At 45.2% G+C, this 27,889-nt stretch overlaps 1 protein-coding gene across 1 annotated transcript in view; it reads left to right on the top strand.

The window, feature by feature from the left end:
• Nucleotides 1-27,889, top strand: part of WDR97 (WD repeat domain 97) — a 519,753-nt gene that overhangs the window by 132,960 nt on the left and 358,904 nt on the right. Inside the window, exons 8-10 of the mRNA XM_069732096.1 lie at nucleotides 18,860-18,950; nucleotides 24,670-24,802; nucleotides 25,057-25,139. Of these exons, the coding sequence (XP_069588197.1) occupies nucleotides 18,860-18,950; nucleotides 24,670-24,802; nucleotides 25,057-25,139 (307 nt within the window). The remainder of the gene's footprint in view (nucleotides 1-18,859; nucleotides 18,951-24,669; nucleotides 24,803-25,056; nucleotides 25,140-27,889) is intronic.

Here is a 27,889-nt window from a genome sequence, read left to right as displayed (position 1 = left end):
GTATCCCAAAATATATTAGTATTCTGGGGCTCCGGGTGGGATAAAATGAAACCCTGCAGTTGGTCCACAGTTCTATCATTGGAATCTATCAACTTGAGCCAAAATGGATTCAATTTCCAGACTATGCCGCCATTTGATTGCCTAAATTTGAGTTTAAGAACAACCGGGCTGTGGTCAGATATTCCCCTATTACCATGCTCAACACTATCTATCCATGTTGCCAACCCCACTGATCCAAATATATAATCTAGGCGGGAGAGGGATCGTCTGGTAGATGAATGACAGGTATAGCCTCTCTCCCCTGGATGGCGCACTCTCCATAGATCCACCCAACCACTACCCTCCATGAATGAAGCTAATTGGGATAAAGTTTGAGAGGAGGGTTCCCCCACCACATCGTCGCCCAATCTCAGCCTATCCAAGCGAGTATCCATGACTAGATTAAAATCCCCCATACAGATGATGTTCGCGTCTGGAAAGCTCAAGGCAAAGCTCATTGCCATTCGGAGTATTGATAAATTAGCTGGAGGAGGGTTGTAGACACATAAGATGACGTATTCACGGGAATTGACTAACGCATTCACAAATACAAATCGACCCTCAGAGTCCCTCCTAGCCTCCCTCATCTCCCATCTAACGTCTTTGTGAACTAACAGTGAGACCCCCCTTGAGTAGCTGGTATGAAATGCGTGTATGGACCATTGCACCCACGGCTTCTGTACACACCGGGCCGTGTCCCTGGTCAAATGCGTCTCGACCAATGCTACAATATGTGGGTGATAGCGCTTGATCTGTGAGAATACCTTAATCTTTTTCCGGGGAGATTTGATGCCGCGCACATTCCAGGTCATGTATATTATTTCCGACCCCATACTAACACAACACTATATGATAAGCAATAATTGTCCAGGCAAAACTTAGGGGTAGCACGTAGAGGTTGAGAGATCCATTGGCGGCGAGTCTGTCTACAAAACAGATAGAACAAACATAGAAAAAAAAAAAAAAGAAAAAAGAACAAACCAAAAAACCAAACAATGTAGGAGCATACTCCCATGCTCCTATTATCAGATGAAAACGGGGATACCCTCGCTAAAATTAAGCGTTCGGTATTGTTAGTAGGTTAGGCACCCACAAGGAGAGCTTCATTATATAATCATCCACTCAAATGCTTTAGGATGTCTTCATACTGGACCCTTCATGGACCCGCAACCACTCAGCCGCGTCCTCCGGATTAGTGAAGAATATCGAGGAACCCTCATGAACGATTCGCAAGCGGGCAGGATAGAGCATGGAATATATGACGTTCCGATCTCTGAGTCGTTTCTTAATTTCCAGGAACCGTACTCGTTGTTTCTGAAGTTCCATGGAGAAGTCTGGGAAAATCGAGATTGTGGCATTGTGGAACTTGATAGGACTCTTTTGCCGTGCCAGACGTAGAATGGCGTCTCTATCTCTACAGTTAAGGATGCGTGCCAGGAAAGGCCTCGGAGGAGCCCCAGGGGGCAGGGGCCTCGTGGGGACCCTATGTGCCCTCTCCACAGAGAAGGTTGATGAAAATTCGCCTTCCAAAGAGGTTTTAAGCCAGTTCTCCAGAAATTCCTCAGGCCGCTGACCCTCCGAGCGCTCCGGCAGCCCAATAATACGAATGTTGTTCCGACGCAGCCTGTTCTCCAGGTCATCCGCTTTTTGTTTCCAGGCATTACTGGAACCTGCCACTTTTGTCAGTTTAGCCTCCATGGGTGTAATAGTATCTTCTATCTGTGACACTCTCGTTTCCACCTCCACAATGCGTCCTCCCATGGTCTGCATGTCTAGTCTCCGGCGACCCACCTCAGTGTGTACATCCTCTATTTTTTCAGTAAGAGAGGATCTGGTTAAGGAAATGGCCTGCATTAGTTGTTCAGAGGCCTGTTTAAGAGTTAATTCCTCCTGTGCCCCCTCCTCATTACTATCAGAAGATTGACCCTTACGCTGGACCTGCGCGGGGGTATTTCTGAGTGTCCGCCCACTATCCATAGGGTCCTCTCTAGCGAATTTTTTCAATTTATCAGACGCCCCCGATCCTTTGGGGTGGTGCATTTTGAATAAAGATGAAAGGCAGCAGAGTAGCTGAGATTATAATCCGGAGCAGTGCCCAATTGCAGTCACAGTATATTAGCAGAGCCGGCAGAGGTTGTTAATGTGGTGTTATGGGGCAACCACAGGGATATATAAAGTGTTTATGATTGCAGGTGCAGCAGCACTTACATCTCAACGGATTCTATGCACCAGGGGGGGGGGGGAAGACCACAGCAGCGGCAGAGGCAGCAGGGGGGGAGGGGTGCCAGACCCTCCAAATCACATGCACTAACAGGAAAGGTGTCTTTAAATAAGGGAACGTGGGGCCCAATTTTCCAGGGCACTCACCGTTCGCTCCCTGATATATTGCAGGATGCGTATCCACCTCCCAGACAGCGCTGTATATGTGGTGCACAGCGTCACGTCTCCTCTCACCAGAGCGCGCGCTTGTATTGACCGCTGCCCCACCGGTACCGCCGTCCACAGTCCCCCAGCTCCAGCGCACCTGGATTCAAACGCTGGCTCCGCAGTCTCTCAGAGCCCTCGAAGCCTAGGTGGGAGTCCCGGGGGTGATGAGAGCTGGTGCCGCGCTGTGCTTCCTCAGAGCGCGCTCTCAAGATGGCCGCCGTCAGCACACGAGTCTCCTGCTCCGGCGGGCTTCGCTGGTTTCCCGCTCCTCTCCGGACCTCGCAACGCTCCCCGCAGTGACCCCGCACCTTCCAGGACCCAGTGAGGGGCACAAATTGTGAGCAGTCCACACTATGGGGGATTTGAGCGGCAGGATATTGGCAGGATAATGGGAGCTCACCCAAGGCACGTCTTCTCGCTCCAACTACATAGCCACGCCCCCATAAGAAATGTAATTTTGAACAACAAACACCTGTCTTTACTATTATTGTTAGAAAAGCCATGTACTGATTTATTTGTTCCTTGCATTGTGTGATGTTCTGTGTGTCGACTTCCTCCCCCAACCCACAGCTGAACTCTCAATGAAAAATGCAGTGAAATTCGTTGAAGTGTGTAATTTTCTTAACTGTGTGGGGGCTGTGGACAGCAAACATATTCGGATTCTAATGTCATTGAAAGAGTACATCGTGCCCCCAAACCCAAGCCAAAACAGAACGACCCCCCAAGAGATGTGATGTGTGGCCTCCTGAGTTTTGTTGACACAGCAGCTATTTTAGCTAGTGCAAAAGAACACGATAGTCTCATATGAAGGTTCTCAGCTTCAAATTTTTCAAGATCTCGCCCTATCCACCCTCGCAAAGAGACGGAATCTCAAACCCCTTCTAACGGAATTGAGATCACGAGGTTTGATATACAAGTGGCTTTACCCCTTTGGTCTCGCTATCACAATGGCCAACCGCCAGATCACAATACGGTCCCCAGCAGACCTGGAAAGCGCTTGGAAAGTTCTAGACGTTGCACCAATAGACATTCCCTCCTGGATGCCAGTTGACACGGGATGGAGCCTTCCTCAGTTGACGAAACCGCAGGAGTGGTCTGTCAAGAAGAAACACTCTTCTCCTAAATCGAATAAAGCCGTCTCTAAAAACCACCCAACTTGAACTCTTTAAAGTAGTGCAACGTTTAATGCTTGGTCAGGGGTTATCTGTAGATTGACTCCTGTGTGCTGTTGTGTTTTTTTACTTCATTTTTCTTCTTAATTCTGTTTCTCCTCCATTGCTTCACTAGGCAAATTACTTTGAATAAGTGAAGTTTTCCGATGTTGATGTTTTTCTCCCTAGATTGCTTACTAATTTCGGCAGAGATCGACTTACCTGGATTTGGGAAAACTCCTCTCACTGATTGATTAGTTTTTATTTTTCTTAATTCTGTCAAATATAAGGGTTGGGGGTTACTTGGGAAATAGCGATCACAAAATAATAAGTTTTCATGTATCCTTTAAAAAGATGTGTAGTAGAGGGGTTACAAGGACACTAAACTTCAGGAGGGCAAATTTCCAACGGATGAGAGAGGATCTTGGTGCAATTAACTGGGACGATATCCTGAGACACAAAAATACACAGAGAAAATGGGAGACGTTTATTAGCATCCTGGATAGGACCTGTGCACAGTATATACCGTATGGGAATAAACATACTAGAAATAGGAGGAAACCAATATGGCTAAATAGAGCTGTAAGGGGCGCAATAAGGGACAAAAAGAAAGCATTTAGAAAATTAAAGGAAGTAGGTAGTGAGGAGGCATTAAATAAATACAGAAAATTAAATAAATTCTGTAAAAAGCAAATCAAGGCAGCAAAGATTGAGACAGAGAGACTCATTGCCAGAGAGAGTAAAAATAATCCTAAAATATTCTTTAACTACATAAATAGTAAGAAACTAAAAAATGATAGTGTTGGCCCCTTAAAAATAGTCTGGGTGAGATGGTGGATGAGGATGAGGAAAAAGCCAATATGCTAAATGACTTTTTTTCATCAGTATTTACACAAGAAAATCCCATGGCAGACAAAATGTCTAGTGATAAAAATTCCCAATTAAATGTCACCTGCTTAACCCAGCAGGAAGTGCGGCGGTGTCTAAAAATCACTAAAATTGACAAATCTCCGGGCCCGGATGGGATACACCCTCGAGTACTGCAGGAATTAAGTACAGTCATTGATAGACCATTATTTTTAATCTTTAAAGACTCCATAATAACAGGGTCTGTGCCACAGGACTGGCGTATAGCAAATGTGGTGCCAATATTCAAAAAGGGAACAAAAACTGAACTCGGAAACTATAGGCCAGTAAGCTTAACCTCTACTGTGGGTAAAATCCTGGAGGGCATTCTAAGGGATGCTATACTGAAGTATCTGAAGAGGAATAACCTCATGACCCAGTATCAGCACGGGTTTACTAGGGACCGTTCATGTCAGACTAATCTGATCAGCTTCTATGAAGAGGTAAGTTCCGGACTGGACCAAGGGAACCCAGTGGACGTAGTGTATATGGACTTTTCAAAAGCTTTTGATCCGGTGCCACACAAAAGGTTGATACATAAAATGAGAATAATGGGGATAGGGGAAAATATGTGCAAGTGGGTTGAGAGCTGGCTCAGGGATAGGAAACAAAGGGTGGTTATTAATGGAGCACACTCGGACTGGGTAGCGGTTAGCAGTGGGGTACCACAGGGGTCAGTATTGGGCCCTCTTCTTTTTAACATATTTATTAATGACCTTGTAGGAGGCATTCAGAGTAGAATTTCAATATTTGCAGATGACACTAAACTCTGCAGGGTAATCAATACAGAGGAGGACAATTTTATATTACAGGATGATTTATGTAAACTAGAAGCTTGGGCTGATAAATGGCAAATGAGCTTTAATGGGGATAAATGTAAGGTCATGCACTTGGGTAGAAGTAATAAGATGTATAATTATGTGCTTAATTCTAAAACTCTGGGCAAAACCGTCAATGAAAAAGACCTGGGTGTATGGGTGGATGACAAACTTAAATTCAGTGGCCAGTGTCAGGCAGCTGCTACAAAGGCAAATAAAATAATGGGATGCATTAAAAGAGGCATAGATGCTCATGAGGAGAATATAATTTTACCTCTATACAAGTCACTAGTTCGACCACACTTAGAATACTGTGCACAGTTCTGGTCTCCGGTGTTTAAGAAAGACATAGCTGAACTGGAGCGGGTGCAGAGAAGAGCGACCAAGGTTATTAGAGGACTGGGGGGTCTGCAATACCAAAATAGGTTATTACACTTGGGGCTATTTAGTTTGGAAAAACGAAGACTAAGGGGTGATCTTATTTTAATGTATAAATATATGAGGGGACAGTACAAAGACCTTTCTGATGATCTTTTTAATCATAGACCTGAAACAGGGACAAGGGGGCATCCTCTGCGGTTGGAGGAAAAAAGGTTTAAGCATAATAACAGACGCGGATTCTTTACTGTAAGAGCAGTGAGACTATGGAACTCTCTGCCGTGTGATGTTGTAATGAGTGATTCATTACTTAAATTTAAGAGGGGACTGGATACCTTTCTGGAAAAGTATAATGTTACAGGGTATATACACTAGATTCCTTGATAGGGCGTTGATCCAGGGAACTAGTCTGATTGCCGTATGTGGAGTCGGGAAGGAATTTTTTTCCCCAATGTGGAGCTTACTCTTTGCACATGGTTTTTTTTTGCCTTCCTCTGGATCAACATGTTAGGGCATGTTAGGTTAGGCTATGGGTTGAACTAGATGGACATATAGTCTTCCTTCAACCTTAATAACTATGTAACTATGTAACTATGTCGGTCCCCCTTCTCAGAGAGTTTATCCTCACTGTTCTACTGGTTCTTCGGGAATTATCGCCTATTTTATGCTTTTCTTTTCAGATATTTTATTCTTAAAAGATCACTACTTGGACTATCTCGCCTATGTTTTGGTACCTGAACCCCCCCGTGCGATGGGCGAGTACTGTATTGTACAAAGTTGGTAACTTACCCTGATTTGTTGCTTTTTCAGGCTCTATGATGTGACAAAGGACCTTGAGGACAGGATTGATGGTGACTAATCGGGTTGATGCGGGCTCGGCCACGGTGGCATCCTTTAATGTAAAAGGTCTCAATTCCCCTGCAAAGCGAACCAGATCCTCTCACTGCTAAAGAGACAATCAGCACAAATTGTTTTCTTTCAAGAAACTCATTTTAAAGTGGGGAGAGTTCCAAATATGTCATTTTCTTCTTTCCCCATCTGGTACAACAGTTGCTCCTCCTCTGCATCTAAAGGAGTAAGCATAGCGCTTAAAAAGGGACTCCCCTTTACGTTTGGGGATAGTTTGGCCGATTCGGAGGGCAGATTTTTTTTGTAAAAGACCTACTGGCCAACACAAAAGTAACTTTAGCTAATTTATACGCTCCTAACTCCAACCAAACACAATGGCTCATCAAAACATTAGACACTCTCCAACTCTTCAAAGAGGGATTGCTGATCGTGGGCGGTGGCCTGAATTTAACATTACAACCCGGTATAGACGCTTCTAGTGGTTCCTCCCCCATATCCCAGAAATTGAGACAAAAATTTCTAAACAAACTAAACTCCCTACAGTTAATAGATCCCTGGCGTAGCTTTTTCCCCACCACAAAAGATTACACCTTCTTCTCGCCTCCACATAACTCATACCATCGTATAGACTATTTACTTATACAATCTCGAGCTCTACACTTAATTAAATCTTCTAGTATTGGTGAAATTACAATTTCGGATCATGCCCCTGTTTTAATTGAAATTCTTATTTCCACCCTACCTAGAGCAACTATGACTTGGAGGCTAAATGAATCACTGCTTGAGAATCCAAAACATGTGATAACTTAAAAACCACTATTTCACGAATTTTTTACGAAAATATTAATACTGGCCAAATTACACCCATCGTTTGGGAAACACATAAGGCCGTCCTCAGAGGGGAACTTATTTCACTAAGTTCATGCATTAAAAAACAGAGATATAAAGAAATTCAGTCTCTTCTTCATCAAATTAATATATCAGAACTCATAAAACCACTAGATCGGTTGAGTCTCACCAGAAACTTATCTCCCTCCACAATAAACTCAAAGACTTGTTAAACGTGAAATCAGCCAAACTGTTCATGTACTGCAGACATCGTTTCTATATGCATGGCAACAGAAGTGGCAAACTCACTACACAGATGCTTAAACAGCAAAAAGAGAGGACATTTATAAAAAGTATCCTTACTAAGACAAACAGGAGGGTTGTGGACTCTAAGGAGATTGCTGAGACCTTTCGCCACTATTATAAATCCCTTTTCTAATTTGTCCCCCTCTGACGACATGAAGGACTGTTCAACGGCCACAACCAAAATTCAATATTTCTTGGCCCCTCTCTCCCAGCAATCCCCCCTAAAGACTGTAAAGCACTTCTTCCTAAAATTATGCTAAGAGAAGTGGAAGACACCTTAAAAATTACCCCCAGTGGTAAAGCACCTGGTCCGGACGGTTTCCCGGTAGGTTACTATAAAAAATTCTCGGAAATTCTTCTTCCTCACCTAGTAAATCTCTTTAATTCCTTCTTTGAAGGGAAGACCCCACCTCGCCAGGCATTGGAAGCTTACATTGCCATTATACCAAAAGAGTGGAAAGATGACCGCCTATGTAGCAACTATCGTCCCATTTCATTACTCAACACCAATCTAAAATTGTGGGCTAAGCTATTGGCCTCAAGAATCAATGGGGTTTTGGGTGGGATTATTCGCCCCGACCAAGTGGGCTTTGTGAGGGGTCGTGAAGGCAAAGACAACTCTGTTAAGGTCCTCCACGCCATTTCTTATGCAAGGAGAACTAAAATGCCACTAACCATTCTGTCAACAGATGCCGGAAAAGCGTTTGACAGGATCAGTTGGCACTATATGGTCTGCACATTGCAAAAATTTGCTTTCCCACCCCCTTTCATAGAAGCTATTATGTCCCTTTACGTGGACCCAACTGCCAGAGTCGGGGTGAATGGTATCTTCCCGGAACCCTTCGAAATACAAAATGGCACTAGACAAGGCTGTCCTCTTTCTCCCGCCCTCTTCATCATGGTCATGGAGACCCTGATAGAGAAGATAAGACAAGACACTGACATTAGAGGCCTCGTAGTTGGTAAGATAGAGGTCAAAGCGGCTGCTTTCGCTGATGATCTTTTACTTTTGACCACTAACCCAAAATCATCCTTCCCCAGGCTTATAAATCTGTTCACCAACTTTGGCGAGATCTTTAATTTTAAAATAAACATGAACAAATCAGAAGCTTTAAATGTCTCAGCAAACACCTCAGATATTTCGGTATTTAAAAAAGACACTCCCTTCAATTGGCCCTCGGAAAAATTGCAATACCTCGGAATCTATTTAACAGCAGACCCCTCTTCCCTATACAAATATAATTACACCCCCTCCTAGTTAACCTACAAATAGATTTAAAAAAGTACGACCTACCATATTTATCCTGGATAAGAAGGATTAATGTCATAAAATCTTATATTTTTCCAAAGATTTATTACATCATGAACATGGTACCTATACCTCTCCCTAATTCTTTTTTTTCTCTCGGTTAACCAATTGGTTTCTCAATTTGTATGGAAACACAAAAAAAAGCTAGACTTCCTCTAAAAATTCTTTCTCTGCCCAGGGGCGGTCTCGGTCTGCCTTACTTCAGAACTTATTACAAAGCAATCCACATTGTCAGATGGATAAACTTATTAACACCTAATCCGGACAACCTAAACACAAAACTAGAACTTTCTCTGATGGGGAAAGCGGCCGACCTTTACCTCTGGTCATCTGTTACCCCCCACAACATAAACTATATGACATAACCCATAACACCTTATCTATTAGACGTGCCCTTATCCTAAACCATCTTCCTTGTTGCTTTTTTCTTGATAATATTCCGCTCAAAGTTATTCCTTGGCTGACAGACCCTAATTATGAAGATGCTTTTGGACTTTGGGAATCCCTACCTAATGTCCCAATCTCCCAATTTCTCTCCAATCAGATACCTTGACCGACAACTGGCCGACCAATGCTACAAAACAACCCTCCAATTTCCTTCAGAAGAACCATATACATCACGACAAAATTCAGATCCGTTGGGAGACAATCCTCCGATTGGCTCTGGCTTGAATTTTTGGTTAGGTTGAAATCGCCAATTACTAGACTGATCTCTAAATTATATGCAAACCTCCTCAAAACCCCAACAATTGAAACCTCTGACCTCTCTTCTTGGGAGTCGGAGTTAAAGATTACACTATCCCCCCAAGAATCTCAACAGGTACTTGCTAACTCTCACGGGTTCTCCAGATGTATCTTACTGCAAGAAAACGCGTTCAAAGTTCTCTCTAGGTGGTACAGACCCCCGGATCGACTGTTCCATTTAGGATTAACTGATTCCCCACTGTGCTGGAGATGCTCCAAATCCATAGGTACTTTATCACATATTTGTTGGCTTTGCCAAGGTTTATTACAATTCTGGACTGACATAAATAAATCTTTACATAGTATGGGCCCAATGAATCGAGACCTTACTCCCCAGAATGTATTATTTTCTCTTCCCTCATCTACTTTTAATCCAGGGAAGCATGAGTTGCTTCCCATCTTATTGGCAGCCGCAAAACATCTGATTTCTACACATTGGAGGCAACCAACTCCTCCAACGCTGAAAGAATGGACTCTTAAGGTTCAAGACTTGTACCGTTTAGAAGAACTTTCTAGTTGGGAAACACGCACCCATGAGAAATTTCAAACCTCTTGGCTTCCCTGGATTAAATTTTCATCCCCTCCTTCCACGTTTGGATGACCTTCCCTCCGACACACATCTTCGCCTGTGCCCTAGTACTTTGCTTGATTTCTGCTTTGAGACCCTTTCAGTGTGATGCTGTGGTCGAGCCCATCACTTTTCTACCTTTTAAACCAGGGATTCAAGCTTCAGGAGGCTAATTTGCATATTCCAGGTGCCTTCTGGGAGAAGCGAAGTCTCCCTAAGCTAGAAGATCGTTGGGTACAGCCGGGACCAGCTGCTTCGAAAGCATCACCAAACCAGGGATTCAAGCTTCAGGAGGCTAATTTGCATATTCCAGGTGCCTTCTGGGAGAAGCGAAGTCTCCCTAAGCTAGAAGATCGTTGGGTACAACCGGGACCAGCTGCTTCGAAAGCATCACCAAACCAGGGATTCAAGCTTCAGGAGGCTAATTTGCATATTCCAGGTGCCTTCTGGGAGAAGCGAAGTCTCCCTAAGCTAGAAGATCGTTGGGTACAGCCGGGACCAGCTGCTTCGAAAGCATCACCAAACCAGGGATTCAAGCTTGAGGAGGCTAATTTGCATATTCCAGGTGCCTTCTGGGAGAAGCGAAGTCTCCCTAAGCTAGAAGATCGTTGGGTACAGCCGGGACCAGCTGCTTCGAAAGCATCACCAAACCAGGGATTCAAGCTTCAGGAGGCTAATTTGCATATTCCAGGTGCCTTCTGGGAGAAGCGAAGTCTCCCTAAGCTAGAAGATCGTTGGGTACAGCCGGGACCAGCTGCTTTGAAAGCATCACCAAACCAGGGATTCAAGCTTCAGGAGGCTAATTTGCATATTCCAGGTGCCTTCTGGGAGAAGCGAAGTCTCCCTAAGCTAGAAGATCGTTGGGTACAGCCGGGACCAGCTGCTTCGAAAGCATCACCAAACCAGGGATTCAAGCTTCAGGAGGCTAATTTGCATATTCCAGGTGCCTTCTGGGAGAAGCGAAGTCTCCCTAAGCTAGAAGATCGTTGGGTACAGCTGGGACCAGCTGCTTCGAAAGCATCACCAAACCAGGGATTCAAGCTTCAGGAGGCTAATTTGCATATTCCAGGTGCCTTCTGGGAGAAGCGAAGTCTCCCTAAGCTAGAAGATCGTTGGGTACAGCCGGGACCAGCTGCTTCGAAAGCATCACAAAACCGCGCGCCGTAAGAATTTTTGCCTGTAGGACATTATTGCAAGAGAGCTTGGCTGAGTAGATTACACAAGAAGGAAAACACACAGCAAGTCAGCAGGATCTAGGAGCAACATGGCAGATGTGACAACCTACATGGTGAGCTGCAGCATGTGCTACATGTTCACAGATCGACCAGAAGAAGAATCCAATTTCACCTGTCAGAAGTGTAGACTAGTGGCCCTTTTAGAAGAAAAGGTGCGGGGTCTGGAAGAAAGAATAGCAACTTTGAAACTCATCAAAGAGAATGAAGACTTTCTAGACAGAACAGAAGCATCTCTACTGGTCACAGAAGGTGCAAAAAGTGTCAGAGAACCTCCAAAAGCAGATGAGTGGAAGCATGTGACCAAAAGAAGCAAGAAGACCATGGAGAAATCACCAACCACACAACTGAAGAACCGATATCAAATCTTTGTAGAGGATGAAGATGGCACACCTAAGAATGAAGCAATACCAGCAAGCAAAAAAGAAAAGGGCACACAGCAACAAGTGACAGCAAAAAGTACAGCCAAGAAGCAACGAAGAGTGGTGGTGGTGGGAGACTCACTACTGAGAGGCACCGAAGCAGCCATCTGCAGACCGGACATAACTGCAAGAGAAGTATGCTGCCTTCCAGGTGCGATGATCAAGGATGTGACCGATAGGATACCAAAGCTCTTCAGCTCCAAGGACGTCCACCCATTTCTTCTGATACATGTTGGCACCAATGACACGGCAAGGAAGGACCTACCGACAATCTGCAAAGACTTTGAAGAGTTGGGGAAGAAAGTAAAGGAACTGGATGCACAGGTAGTTTTTTCTTCTATCCTTCCAGTAGACGGGCATGGCACCAGGAGATGGAACAGGATCCTTGATGCAAACAACTGGCTAAGACGATGGTGCAGACAACAAGGATTTGGATTCCTGGACCACGGTGTGAATTACTGGTATGATGGACTCCTCGCCAGAGACGGACTACACCTCAACAAACCTGGGAAACACACATTCGCCAGAAGACTCGCTACACTCATCAGGAGGGCGTTAAACTAGAAGAAGAGGGGACGGGAAGAAAAACATTAGACTCGAACAAAGACGACCCAGGAAAACATACTCAGAAGGGAGGTAAGAACATTTCTAAAACAATCCACAGTGAGGAGATTGGAACAAAACAAAATCCTCTAAACTGCATGCTCGCAAACGCCAGAAGCCTGACAAACAAGATGGAAGAACTAGAAGCAGAAATATCTACAGGTAACTTTGACATAGTGGGAATAACCGAGACATGGTTAGATGAAAGCTATGACTGGGCAGTTAACTTACAGGGTTACAGTCTGTTTAGAAAGGATCGTAAAAATCGGAGAGGAGGAGGGGTTTGTCTCTATGTAAAGTCTTGTCTAAAGTCCACTTTAAGGGAGGATATTAGCGAAGGGAATGAGGATGTCGAGTCCATATGGGTTGAAATTCATGGAGGGAAAAATGGTAACAAAATTCTCATTGGGGTCTGTTACAAACCCCCAAATATAACAGAAAGCATGGAAAGTCTACTTCTAAAGCAGATAGATGAAGCTGCAACCCATAATGAGGTCCTGGTTATGGGGGACTTTAACTACCCGGATATTAACTGGGAAACAGAAACCTGTGAAACCCATAAAGGCAACAGGTTTCTGCTAATAACCAAGAAAAATTATCTTTCACAATTGGTGCAGAATCCAACCAGAGGAGCAGCACTTTTAGACCTAATACTATCTAATAGACCTGACAGAATAACAAATCTGCAGGTGGTTGGGCATTTAGGAAATAGCGACCACAATATTGTGCAGTTTCACCTGTCTTTCACTAGGGGGACTTGTCAGGGAGTCACAAAAACATTGAACTTTAGGAAGGCAAAGTTTGAACAGCTTAGAGATGCCCTTAATCTGGTAGACTGGGACAATATCCTCAGAAATGAGAATACAGATAATAAATGGGAAATGTTTAAGAACATCCTAAATAGGCAGTGTAAGCGGTTTATACCTTGTGGGAATAAAAGGACTAGAAATAGGAAAAACCCAATGTGGCTAAACAAAGAAGTAAGACAGGCAATTAACAGTAAAAAGAAAGCATTTGCACTACTAAAGCAGGATGGCACCATTGAAGCTCTAAAAAACTATAGGGAGAAAAATACTTTATCTAAAAAACTAATTAAAGCTGCCAAAAAGGAAACAGAGAAGCACATTGCTAAGGAGAGTAAAACTAATCCCAAACTGTTCTTCAACTATATCAATAGTAAAAGAATAAAAACTGAAAATGTAGGCCCCTTAAAAAATAGTGAGGAAAGAATGGTTGTAGATGACGAGGAAAAAGCTAACATATTAAACACCTTCTTCTCCACGGTATTCACGGTGGAAAATGAAATGCTAGGTGAAATCCCAAGAAACAATGAAAACCCTATATTAAGGGTCACCAATCTAACCCAAGAAGAGGTGCGAAACCGGCTAAATAAGATTAAAATAGATAAATCTCCGGGTCCGGATGGCATACACCCACGAGTACTAAGAGAACTAAGTAATGTAATAGATAAACCATTATTTCTTATTTTTAGTGACTCTATAGCGACAGGGTCTGTTCCGCAGGACTGGCGCATAGCAAATGTGGTGCCAATATTCAAAAAGGGCTCTAAAAGTGAACCTGGAAATTATAGGCCAGTAAGTCTAACCTCTATTGTTGGTAAAATATTTGAAGGGTTTCTGAGGGATGTTATTCTGGATTATCTCAATGAGAATAACTGTTTAACTCCATATCAGCATGGGTTTATGAGAAATCGCTCCTGTCAAACCAATCTAATCAGTTTTTATGAAGAGGTAAGCTATAGACTGGACCACGGTGAGTCATTGGACGTGGTATATCTCGATTTTTCCAAAGCGTTTGATACCGTGCCGCACAAGAGGTTGGTACACAAAATGAGAATGCTTGGTCTGGGGGAAAATGTGTGTAAATGGGTTAGTAACTGGCTTAGTGATAGAAAGCAGAGGGTGGTTATAAATGGTATAGTCTCTAACTGGGTCGCTGTGACCAGTGGGGTACCGCAGGGGTCAGTATTGGGACCTGTTCTCTTCAACATATTCATTAATGATCTGGTAGAAGGTTTACACAGTAAAATATCGATATTTGCAGATGATACAAAACTATGTAAAGCAGTTAATACAAGAGAAGATAGTATTCTGCTACAGATGGATCTGGATAAGTTGGAAACTTGGGCTGAAAGGTGGCAGATGAGGTTTAACAATGATAAATGTAAGGTTATACACATGGGAAGAGGGAATCAATATCACCATTACACACTGAACGGGAAACCACTGGGTAAATCTGACAGGGAGAAGGACTTGGGGATCCTAGTTAATGATAAACTTACCTGGAGCAGCCAGTGCCAGGCAGCAGCTGCCAAGGCAAACAGGATCATGGGGTGCATTAAAAGAGGTCTGGATACACATGATGAGAGCATTATACTGCCTCTGTACAAATCCCTAGTTAGACCGCACATGGAGTACTGTGTCCAGTTTTGGGCACCGGTGCTCAGGAAGGATATAATGGAACTAGAGAGAGTACAAAGGAGGGCAACAAAATTAATAAAGGGGATGGGAGAACTACAATACCCAGATAGATTAGCGAAATTAGGATTATTTAGTCTAGAAAAAAGACGACTGAGGGGCGATCTAATAACCATGTATAAGTATATAAGGGGACAATACAAATATCTCGCTGAGGATCTGTTTATACCAAGGAAGGTGACGGGCACAAGGGGGCATTCTTTGCGTCTGGAGGAGAGAAGGTTTTTCCACCAACATAGAAGAGGATTCTTTACTGTTAGGGCAGTGAGAATCTGGAATTGCTTGCCTGAGGAGGTGGTGATGGCGAATTCAGTCGAGGGGTTCAAGAGAGGCCTGGATGTCTTCCTGGAGCAGAACAATATTGTATCATACAATTATTAGGTTCTGTAGAAGGACGTAGATCTGGGTATTTATTATGATGGAATATAGGCTGAACTGGATAGACAAATGTCTTTTTTCGGCCTTACTAACTATGTTACTATGTTACCTAGCCGGTTAGCCCGATATAATCATTTATATGAATCTCATATCCTTCCTCAATCCTTAGTAACAAAAAATTGCCTTCTCGAAGTCCTACCAGTCACATCTCCTAGCCTTTCTTTTTTCCTTATTGTAGTAGCTGGAAATTAAGGCTACTTTCTCTAGACCTGAAAATGTTGTTAATGTTATAAGGCTATGTGCACACGATGCGGATTTGCTGCGGATCCGCAGCGGATTTTTCCTGTTGGTATTCTGCTGTTGGTAAAAATTCCACCCTCTCATCCTGTAGGTAAGAAATAAAACAGCGCAGGTATGGTTCAAGGGTTTGGTTAGTTCTTTCAAATATTAGAAAATAGCCGACAGCACAACTGATATAGGGATGCCCGTCCTAGTTCCACTGGAAGCAAATGGAAAAGTACATACCGCAGCAAAGAGAAGGACAGCATCCAATCCAGGTGAAGCATAAAACGTCCTTTATTGTGCCAAATGCAACATTTCAACCAGATAGGCCTTTTTCAAGCATGCTTGTGCGGAAGTAAAAAGAGTCTTTAGTTTGTCAAATGCCGTTTGCGCCTCTGTAGATCAAAAAAATACTTTGTTTTTTTTGTGAGTGAAGTAACTGGTAAACTAATTTTTGAAAAGTTTTTAATGAATCTTCTGTAGAAATTTGCAAATCCTATAAAGCGGTGAACGTTTTTTACATTTCTTGGGGTAGGCCAGTCAACTAACGCTCTGATCTTGCTGGGATCCATTGCTCAGGGGGGAGATGATATATCCCAGAAATTCACTTCTGATTTGTTCGAATTCATGTTTTTCGAGTTTGATATAGAGCTGATTCAAAGTCATCGAGATAACCAACAACAAATCGATCCAAGAAATCTTGAAAACATCATTGATGAAGTGCTGAAAGGTGGCAGGGGCGTTTCTAAGGCCGAAATGCATAACAAGATATTCAAAATGTCTATATCTAGTTCTAAAGGCGGTCTTCCACTCATCTCCCATGCGGATCCGTATGAGATTATAAGCCCCTCTTAGATCGAGTTTGGTAAAAAGTCTGGCAGAACGCAGTCTCTCTGCAAATCAGGAATTAAGGGGAGTGGGTAGCGATTCTTAATGGTAATCTTATTTATTGCCCAATAATTAATACATGGCCGCAGGGTTGAGTCCTTCTTTTATACAAAAAACAAGGGTGCTCCAGCTGGAGAAGAAGAAGGTTGAATAAAACCTTTCTCTAAATTTTCATCTAGATATTCCTTTAGTAATTTTAATTCTGGTTCAGAAAGGTTTTAAATTTGTCGAAATGGAATTGACGCTCCAGGAAGTAATTCAATGGGACAGTCGTAAGGACGATGAGGAGGCAGTTAATTGTCTTCTTACTGCAGAACTCACTGAACTGCTGGTACCGAAGTGGTAGCTTATCATTCATACGCTAGCATGGCAAATGTTCTTACAGTACTCAGAGGGAAAGGCAATGGTCCTCGATGCCCAGTTGATAGATGAGTTATGGATTGAAAACCAGGGAATTCCTAGAATAACTGGAAATTTTGGAGATGACATAAGATGAAAACTAACCGCTTCATGATGATTCCGTTCAATACAGATTTATAGTTCAATTGTCTCGTGAGTGACCGGTCCAGATGATAAAGGTGATCCATCCACAGTTTCCATATTGATTGGCATGGATTTAGTCCTGCTTGCAATGATATTATCAAGTGTGAATTGTAAGTCCTTGAATGGGGGACCCGGACATCCAGTGTTTGCCACGCTGTCATGTGCATGACGGTAACAGTAAAATCATCACCGCTGATCAGACGGCCGCGGTTCCCACGCTGTCAAATGACAGTGTAAGCTCGGAGCTGTGATCAGAGGTATAAAGTCTACCTCCAGTCACTGGTGTCGGCTGATGAGACTACTGCTCCTGGCAAAACCCACAACTGGGGGCTTCAACCCTCAGCTGTGGGCCTCAGCAAGGATGTTATCAGTAATAAAGGGGTCCCCACGCCTTTTTAATTATTTAAATACATTTTAAAAACACGGCATGGGGTACCCCCCATTTTTGACATTGGGGGCTGGTATTCTCAGGCTAGTAAGGGGCCATGGATCAATATCCATGTCACCTTTGTATTGTCAGGTGACATCGAGCCATGGATTAGTAATGGAGAGGCATCTGTAAGACACCTATTCATTACTAATCCTATAGTTATATGTAAATAAGCACAAAGCAAGAATAAAGTCCTTTATTAGAAATAAAACAAAGCACACAGTTTGAGTGCTAGGTCCTGTCTCCTCATGACGAATGGTAGGGAAGAGAAAAAAGGGTGGGGGGATGTGAGGGACCTCAAGGATTTTTAGTATTTTCTATGAGAGGACGGATGCTGAACTTTGCTGTTTGGGTTCGCCCATCTCTACTCAGCACCATGATGAAGATCCACCAGACATGGCTGCAGATTCCTCCAGGCCAAGGACAGAGTGTAGAGATCTGGCACATCTCCTCAGCACCATGATGAAGATCCACCAGACATGGCTGCAGATTCCTCCAGGCCAAGGACAGAGTGTAGAGATCTGGCACATCTCAGCACCATGATGAAGATCCACCAGACATGGCTGCAGATTCCTCCAGACCAAGGACAGAGTGTGTGGTGTAGATCTGGCACATCTCCTCAGCACCATGATGAAGATCCACCAGACATGGCTGCAGATTCCTCCAGACCAAGGACAGAGTGTGTGGTGTAGATCTGGCACATCTCCTCAGCACCATGATGAAGATCCACCAGACATGGCTGCAGATTCCTCCAGGCCAAGGACAGAGTGTGTGGTGTAGATCTGGCACATCTCCTCAGCAGCACCATGATGAAGATCCACCAGACATGGCTGCAGATTCCTCCAGGCCAAGGACAGAGTGTGTGGTGTAGATCTGGCACATCTCAGCACCATGATGAAGATCCACCAGACATGGCTGCAGATTCCTCCAGGCCAAGGACAGAGTGTGTGGTGTAGATCTGGCACATCTCCTCAGCACCATGATGAAGATCCACTATGCATGGCTGCAGATTCCTCCAGACCAGGATGTATGGTGTAGATCAGGCATATTGTATTGTTAATGCTCGGTTTATTGCACATATGACATAGGGGAGAGGAATGTTGTAAACCTCCAGCCACCACACGTGCCCTCTCCCACCACACAGACACATCTCTTCCATGTTCACATATATTATAATGTGCCCGCCTTGGTAGTTTTGTACATGTGAGTTTGCACCAGACCCTCGGCCTTTGGGGTTTATTGTCCCATTTCTGTTTCCAGGTCTTTGCTCCAGCCCAGATTTGGGATTAGTGGTCTCATGTGGAAGAGACAGGATGATCCGGATCTGGACAGAAGAGAACCGGCTGCTCAGGTCTTGTCATTCATTTTATGAATTATTTAAATATCTGCACCTTATAGGATAAAGTATGTGCCCCCTGACCATCAACCCTTGTGATTGTAGTGGACATGTCCTTCCACAACCCTGGTGATACGGAGCACCACGGCAGCACTCCACTTGCCACAACACTTTGGGGTCTTTGCGGAATATTTTGCCACAATTATTAGGTCAGTTCCTGATGTTGGGGAGATCTGGTTCATAATTGGCTTCCAGTTCATCCCAAAGATGACAAATAGGGCAGAAGTCGGGATCCTGTGCAGATACTTGAAGTCCTCCTCCTATCTTGCTCCATGGACCCTAAACTGTCAGTCCAAATGTGTGCAGTGCTCTGTGTGGTCCTCTGTAAGCCCTGCACTGGAGATAAGGGGCCATACTCTGAAAACCTGCCCCAGACCATCCCCCTCTCACCACATCACACAGGAGACACCAAGTGTTCCGAGAAGTGCTGTCCTGGTATCTGCCAAAGCCAGGACATCCATCTTCAGACTCCTTGATAGTGAGATGCCAGGCACTGTGCATGATGATCATATAACTGTGAGCAGCAGCTCCAGAGTCCAGTGATGACGAGCTGGCATTGTGCATGCTGATCATATCACTGTGAGCAGCAGCTCCAGAGTCCAGTGATGACGAGCTGGCACTGTGCATGATGATCATATAACTGTGAGCAGCAGCTCCAGAGTCCAGTGATGACGAGCTGGCATTGTGCATGCTGATCATATCACTGTGAGCAGCAGCTCCAGAGTCCAGTGATGACGAGCTGGCATTGTGCATGCTGATCATATAACTGTGAGCAGCAGCTCCAGAGTCCAGTGATGACGAGCTGGCATTGTGCATGCTGATCATATCACTGTGAGCAGCAGCTCCAGAGTCCAGTGATGACGAGCTGGCATTGTGCATGCTGATCATATATCTGTGAGCAGCAGCTCCAGAGTCCAGTGATGACGAGCTGGCATTGTGCATGCTGATCATATCACTGTGAGCAGCAGCCCCATAGTCCAGTGATGACGAGCTGGCACTGTGCATGCTGATCATAGCACTGTGAGCAGCAGCTCCAGAGTCCAGTGATGACGAGCTGGCACTGTGCATGATGATCATATAACTGTGAGCAGCAGCTCTAGAGTCCAGTGATGACGAGCTGGCACTATGCATGTTGATCATATAACTGTGAGCAACAGCTCCAGAGTCTGTTGATGACGAGCTGGCATTGTGCATGCTGATCATATCACTGTGAGCAGCAGCTCCAGAGTCTGGTGATGACGAGCTGGCATTGTGCATGCTGATCATATCACTGTGAGCAACAGCTCCAGAGTCTGGTGATGACGAGCTGGCATTGTGCATGCTGATCATATGACTGTGAGCAGCAGCTCCAGAGTCTGGTGATGACGAGCTGGCATTGTGCATGCTGATCATATCACTGTGAGCAACAGCTCCAGAGTCTGGTGATGACGAGCTGGCATTGTGCAAGCTGATCATATCGCTGTGAGCAGCAGCTCCAGAGTCTAGTGATGACGAGCTGGCATTGTGCAAGCTGATCATATCGCTGTGAGCAGCAGCTCCAGAGTCTAGTGATGACGAGCTTTACTCCTCTCCAGCAGATGCCTGGCATTGTGGATGCTGATATTATTAGTACAGCCCCATAGTCCAGTGATGACGAGCTTTACATCTCTCCAGCAGACGCCTGGCATTGTGCATGCTGATATTATTAGTACAGCCCCATAGTCCAGTGATGACGAGCTTTACATCTCTCCAGCAGACGCCTGGCATTGTGCATGCTGATATTATTAGTACAGCCCCATAGACCAGCGACAACGAGCTTTACATCTCTCCAGCAGACGCCTGGCATTGTGCATGCTGATATTAGTACAGCCCCATAGTCCAGTGATGATGAGCTTTACACCTCTCCAGCAGACGTCTGGCATTGTGCATGCTGATATTATCAGTACAGCTCCAGCATAGTCCAGTGATGACGAGCTTTACCTTTCTCCAGCAGACGCCTGGCATTGTGCATGCTGATATTATTAGTACAGCTCCCCATAGTCCAGTGATGACGAGCTTTACATCTCTCCAGCAGACGCCTGGCATTGTGCATGCTGATATTATTAGTACAGCCCCATAGTCCAGTGATGACGAGCTTTACACCTCTCCAGCAGACGCCTGGCATTGTGCATGCTGATATTATTAGTACAGCCCCATAGTCCAGTGATGACAAGCTTTACATCTCTCCAGCAGACGCCTGGCATTGTGCATGCTGATATTATTAGTACAGCTCCATAGTCCAGTGATGACGAGCTGGCATTGTGCATGCTGATCATATAACTGTGAGCAGCAGCTCCAGAGTCTAGTGATGACGAGCTTTACACCTCTCCAGCAGATGCCTGGCATTGTGGATGCTGATATTATTAGTACAGCCCCATAGTCCAGTGATGATGAGCTTTACACCTCTCCAGCAGACGTCTGGCATTGTGCATGCTGATATTATCAGTACAGCTCCAGCATAGTCCAGTGATGACGAGCTTTACCTTTCTCCAGCAGACGCCTGGCATTGTGCATGCTGATATTATTAGTACAGCTCCCCATAGTCCAGTGATGACGAGCTTTACATCTCTCCAGCAGACGCCTGGCATTGTGCATGCTGATATTATTACTACAGCCCCATAGTCCAGTGATGACGAGCTTTACATCTTTCCAGCAGACGCCTGGCATTGTGCATGCTGATATTATTAGTACAGCCCCATAGTCCAGTGATGATGAGCTTTACACCTCTCCAGCAGACGTCTGGCATTGTGCATGCTGATATTATCAGTACAGTACAGCCCCATAGTCCAGTGATGACGAGCTTTACACCTCTCCAGCAGACGCCTGGCATTGTGCATGCTGATATTATCAGTACAGCCCCATAGTCTAGTGATGAAGAGCTTTACATCTCTCCAGCAGACGCCTGGCATTGTGCATGCTGATATTATCAGTACAGCCCCATAGTCCAGTGATGACGAGCTTTACATCTCTCCAGCAGATGCCTGGCATTGTGCATGCTGGTATTATCAGTACAGCTCCCCCATAGTCCAGTGATGACGAGCTTTACATCTCTCCAGCAGACGCCTGGCATTGTGCATGCTGATATTATCAGTACAGCCCCATACTGCAGTGATGACGAGCTTTACATCTCTCCAGCAGATGCCTGGCATTGTGCATGCTGATATTATCAGTACAGCCCCATAGTCCAGTGATGAAGAGCTTTACATCTCTCCAGCAGACGCCTGGCATTGTGCATGCTGATATTATCAGTACAGCCCCATAGTCCAGTGATGAAGAGCTTTACATCTCTCCAGCAGACGCCTGGCATTGTGCATGCTGATATTATCAGTACAGCCCCATAGTCCAGTGATGACGAGCTTTACATCTCTCCAGCAGATGCCTGGCATTGTGCATGCTGATATTAGTACAGCTCCATAGTCCAGTGATGACGAGCTTTACATCTCTCCAGCAGACGCCTGGCATTGTGCATGCTGATATTATTAGTACAGCTCCCCATAGTCCAGTGATGACGAGCTTTACATCTCTCCAGCAGACGCCTGGCATTGTGCATGCTGATATTATTACTACAGCCCCATAGTCCAGTGATGACGAGCTTTACATCTTTCCAGCAGACGCCTGGCATTGTGCATGCTGATATTATTAGTACAGCCCCATAGTCCAGTGATGATGAGCTTTACACCTCTCCAGCAGACGTCTGGCATTGTGCATGCTGATATTATCAGTACAGTACAGCCCCATAGTCCAGTGATGACGAGCTTTACACCTCTCCAGCAGACGCCTGGCATTGTGCATGCTGATATTATCAGTACAGCCCCATAGTCTAGTGATGAAGAGCTTTACATCTCTCCAGCAGACGCCTGGCATTGTGCATGCTGATATTATCAGTACAGCCCCATAGTCCAGTGATGACGAGCTTTACATCTCTCCAGCAGATGCCTGGCATTGTGCATGCTGGTATTATCAGTACAGCTCCCCCATAGTCCAGTGATGACGAGCTTTACATCTCTCCAGCAGACGCCTGGCATTGTGCATGCTGATATTATCAGTACAGCCCCATACTGCAGTGATGACGAGCTTTACATCTCTCCAGCAGACGCCTGGCATTGTGCATGCTGATATTATTACTACAGCCCCATAGTCCAGTGATGACGAGCTTTACATCTTTCCAGCAGACGCCTGGCATTGTGCATGCTGATATTAGTACAGCCCCATAGTCCAGTGATGATGAGCTTTACACCTCTCCAGCAGACGTCTGGCATTGTGCATGCTGATATTATCAGTACAGCCCCATAGTCCAGTGATGACGAGCTTTACATCTCTCCAGCAGACGCCTGGCATTGTGCATGCTGATATTATCAGTACAGCCCCATACTGCAGTGATGACGAGCTTTACATCTCTCCAGCAGATGCCTGGCATTGTGCATGCTGATATTATCAGTACAGCCCCATAGTCCAGTGATGAAGAGCTTTACATCTCTCCAGCAGACGCCTGGCATTGTGCATGCTGATATTATCAGTACAGCCCCATAGTCCAGTGATGAAGAGCTTTACATCTCTCCAGCAGACGCCTGGCATTGTGCATGCTGATATTATCAGTACAGCCCCATAGTCCAGTGATGACGAGCTTTACATCTCTCCAGCAGATGCCTGGCATTGTGCATGCTGATATTAGTACAGCTCCATAGTCCAGTGATGACGAGCTTTACCTCTCTCCAGCAGACGCCTGGCATTGTGCATGCTGATATTATCAGTACAGCCCCATAGTCCAGTGATGACGAGCTTTACATCTCTCCAGCAGACGCCTGGCATTGTGCATGCTGATATTATTAGTACAGCTCCCCCATAGTCCAGTGATGACGAGCTTTACCTCTCTCCAGCAGACGCCTGGCATTGTGCATGCTGATATTATCAGTACAGCCCCATAGTCCAGTGATGACGAGCTTTACCTCTCTCCAGCAGACGCCTGGCATTGTGCATGCTGATATTATCAGTACAGCCCCATAGTCCAGTGATGACGAGCTTTACATCTGTCCAGCAGACGCCTGGCATTGTGCATGCTGATATTATTAGTGCAGTCCCATAGTCCAGTGATGACGAGCTTCACATCTCTCCAGGAGACGCCTGGCATTGTGCATGCTGATATTATCAGTACAGTCCCAAGTCCAGTGGTGACGAGCTTTACACTTCTCCAGCAGACGCCTGGCATTGTGCATGCTGATATTATCAGTACAGCCCCATAGTCCAGTGATGACGAGCTTTACCTCTCTCCAGCAGACGCCTGGCATTGTGCATGCTGATATTATTAGTGCAGTCCCATAGTCCAGTGATGACGAGCTTCACATCTCTCCAGGAGACGCCTGGCATTGTGCATGCTGATATTATCAGTACAGTCCCAAGTCCAGTGGTGACGAGCTTTACACTTCTCCAGCAGACGCCTGGCATTGTGCATGCTGATATTATTAGTACAGCTCCCCCATAGTCCAGTGGTGCAATTTTGCATTTTTAAGAGATCTAGGGCTGCAAAGGGCCCATGTGTTGTTCTTGCACAGGGGCCCTTTTCTATCTGTGTCTGCCAGTGGATAGCTCTATGTAAGGAAAGCATATTAGATAATAATGTTTTGCCTTTGTGGGTCACCCATGTGCTTTTTAATTGCAGGCTCCTCCGCCTTCATGCTTCCCCTGAGAGCCTCTCACTTTGTAGCAGTCGGGGAGATCTACTTGTGGGAATTCATGGGCACATTTATCGGATCAGTCTGATACCGTTACTGCCGCAGCCATACAAGATGAAGGTAAGATGTGTTCTAGACGTGTCCATGTGCTGATCCGCCTACTGAGCGCAGGTCAGTGAAGAGAAATCCGTTGTCCTTCATGATGACTGTCGTCATCGAGGCCTCCATGGTATCCGCTAGGGATGGCTGCTCACCTTGCATCGCTCATGTTGTGACCTTGTACACATTGCGGATCTGGTGCTGTTTTCTAACCATTCTGCTGCTTGTGCCCCATGATTGTGACAGATGTGTGGACTTCTCTCCTTGTCGCCTAGATAATGTGCATGGTGTCCCCCACTGCGGCTCCCGATCCCCCCAGTCCTGTGGAGGACATGAAGAGACTTGGCCATATTCACAGGTAGCCTCAATGCTTCCCATCTTTTTGTCATTTCCATGTTATCTTGTGCCAAGTTCTTACTAGATTTTAGAATTCTTTCATTGGTCAACATGATTTTTTTTCACAAAAACCTTTAATGGTGAATCTAGTAGGATTTCACTTCTTTTTCATCAGGCACAATTTTATTTATACGTATTTTTAATTTTAGCGTTTTTTACAGTTTTTATGGTTTGTCACAGAAAAATGCAGCTAAATTATTGAGTGTTGTTATCAGTATGTGATCAGGGGAACGAGGTCTTCTGTTATGTTACAAGATTATGCAGGTTCCTTCATGTTCAGACATCAACAAAAGAAACTCTGGTCTACGAAGTCTTATAAAACTTAATGTTTATTGGAATTATTAAAAATTACCCAGAAAATGGAATAGAAAATAGAAAAACCAAGTAACCAATGTAGGAGCACATGTACGTGATAAATATAAATGTAATGTCTGCGGTTTAATATATACAGCGAGCTCTACCAATAAATGCTATGTATATATTGCATGAACGTGTCAATACCTGTAAATTACACCCAGTGGAGGAACAAGTGTTCAATAGAAAAAGCTATAGACTCACGTAACGTTCTTGCATAGTGTGACACTGACTTTGTAGAGGAGGGGAGTGCGTGTCACTGCGCATGCAGCGGTCAGTGATGTGACAGCGGAATGTTTTTATGTTTCCAGCACACGAGGTGCGGAGAGGTCATGTGCAGAGTTTAGTGGGCCGGTTTAGGTGAGCACTCATAGTGCGGGTGGGAGGGCGCTCACCATACACCTTTCCCCGCAGGACCTGCAAGTGTTTGAGGGTCTGCAGTGAGGTCATGATCATGTGACCAGTACATGTGCTATTACCTGGTCCTGTGGATCAGTCTGCTGTGTCTTGGGAGAGGAAGCACCTCCACGTAGCTCTAAGGATTAGCAGAGGACAGTGGGCCGGTTTAGGTGAGCACTCATAGTGCGGGTGGGAGGGCGCTCACCATACACCTTTCCCCGCAGGACCTGCAAGTGTTTGAGGGTCTGCAGTGAGGTCATGATCATGTGACCAGTACATGTGCTATTACCTGGTCCTGTGGATCAGTCTGCTGTGTCTTGGGAGAGGAAGCACCTCCACGTAGCTCTAAGGACGAGCAGAGGACAGTGGACCGGTTTAGGTGAGCACTCATAGTGCGGGTGGGAGGACGCTCACCATACCACTTTCCCCGCAGGACCTGCAAGTGTTTGAGGGTCTGCAGTGAGGTCATGATCATGTGACCAGTACATGTGCTATTACCTGGTCCTGTGGATCAGTCTGCTGTGTCTTGGGAGAGGAAGCACCTCCATGTAGCTCTAAGGACGAGCAGAGGACAGTGGGCCGGTTTAGGTGAGCACTCATAGTGCGGGTGGGAGGGCGCTCACCATACACCTTTCCCCGCAGGACCTTCAAGTGCTTGAGGGTCTGCAGTGAGGTCATGATCATGTGACCAGTACATGTGCTGCTCCTGTGGATCAGTCTGTTGTGTCTTGGGAGAGGAAGCACCTCCACGTAGCTCTAAGGACGAGCAGAGGACAGTGGGCCGGTTTAGGTGAGCACTCATAGTGCGGGTGGGAGGGCGCTCACCATACACCTTTCCCCGCAGGACCTGCAAGTGTTTGAGGGTCTGCAGTGAGGTCATGATCATGTGACCAGTACATGTGCTATTACCTGGTCCTGTGGATCAGTCTGCTGTGTCTTGGGAGAGGAAGCACCTCCATGTAGCTCTAAGGATGAGCAGAGGACAGTGTGTGGTGTCTGCAGGGTGAATCCTGCAGACAAAGGACTCTGTTGAATTTTGTTGGTTTTGTTTTTCTATTAAGCCAGGAAGGCTGTTTTTGTTTTCTGAACCCTGCCTTAGTCTCTGCGGACTTTAATAAACCATCAGGTGTTTTACCACCAAAGTGTTCCTGTGTCTACCTGAGGAAGCAGCTAAGTGTGGCAACCCCTCACAATAGTTATAGAATGACACTGATATGACATGTGGTCCTGGCGCCCCAACGTGTGTTTCACCCTAGCTTCATCAGGGATCGTGTCAGGAAAGGAGCATGAGGGTGAGTATATAAGGTAAGTATGTTAATTGCTTACCCAATGGTGACCGGTCTAGTAAATATAGACAATAAATGTTGTCTATTAAAAGGGCCGATGTTTAGAGCGTGATCTTACAGTGGCCAATCACACAGTGTGTACCACATATGCATTAAGAAACAGCCTATCTAGAGTTCTGTAACTTATGTACTGAGAATATACCCCCAGGTGGTGTCATCTAGCCATAGCCTGTCACATAATGTATCTCAAAAGTGCATGGCTGATCAGCCTATCCTGGCATCAGTGACTCGTAGGCCAAAGAGCGCCCCCAAGTGCCGATTGGATAGTGAAATTCCATGTCATTAGGATATTGGCGAATGAGGAACCATACAGGCGGCGCATGCGTAGCTAGGTGTCTCACCAGGCATGATCCTTCACCCGCGGGGACTGTGATCGGCAAGTGCGGCATCTCCAAGGAAAGGTTTCTATAAAGATAATAATAATAATAATCTTTATAAATATAGCACCAACATATTCCGCAGTGCTTTACAGTTTAACAGTTTTAAACACAACAGTCATAAGTAACAACGTTAACAATTCAATAATTAAAGCAAAATAGGACGACCCTGCTGGTGAGAAGCTTACAATCAAGCACATGCTGACAGGGACGCGTGGCCAGAATAAAGATCTGGG

The sequence above is a fragment of the Ranitomeya imitator genome, chromosome 6, assembly GCF_032444005.1.
Source record: "Ranitomeya imitator isolate aRanImi1 chromosome 6, aRanImi1.pri, whole genome shotgun sequence".
NCBI classification, from domain to species: Eukaryota; Metazoa; Chordata; class Amphibia; order Anura; family Dendrobatidae; genus Ranitomeya; species Ranitomeya imitator.
This window is presented reverse-complemented; position numbering and strand designations above follow the sequence as displayed.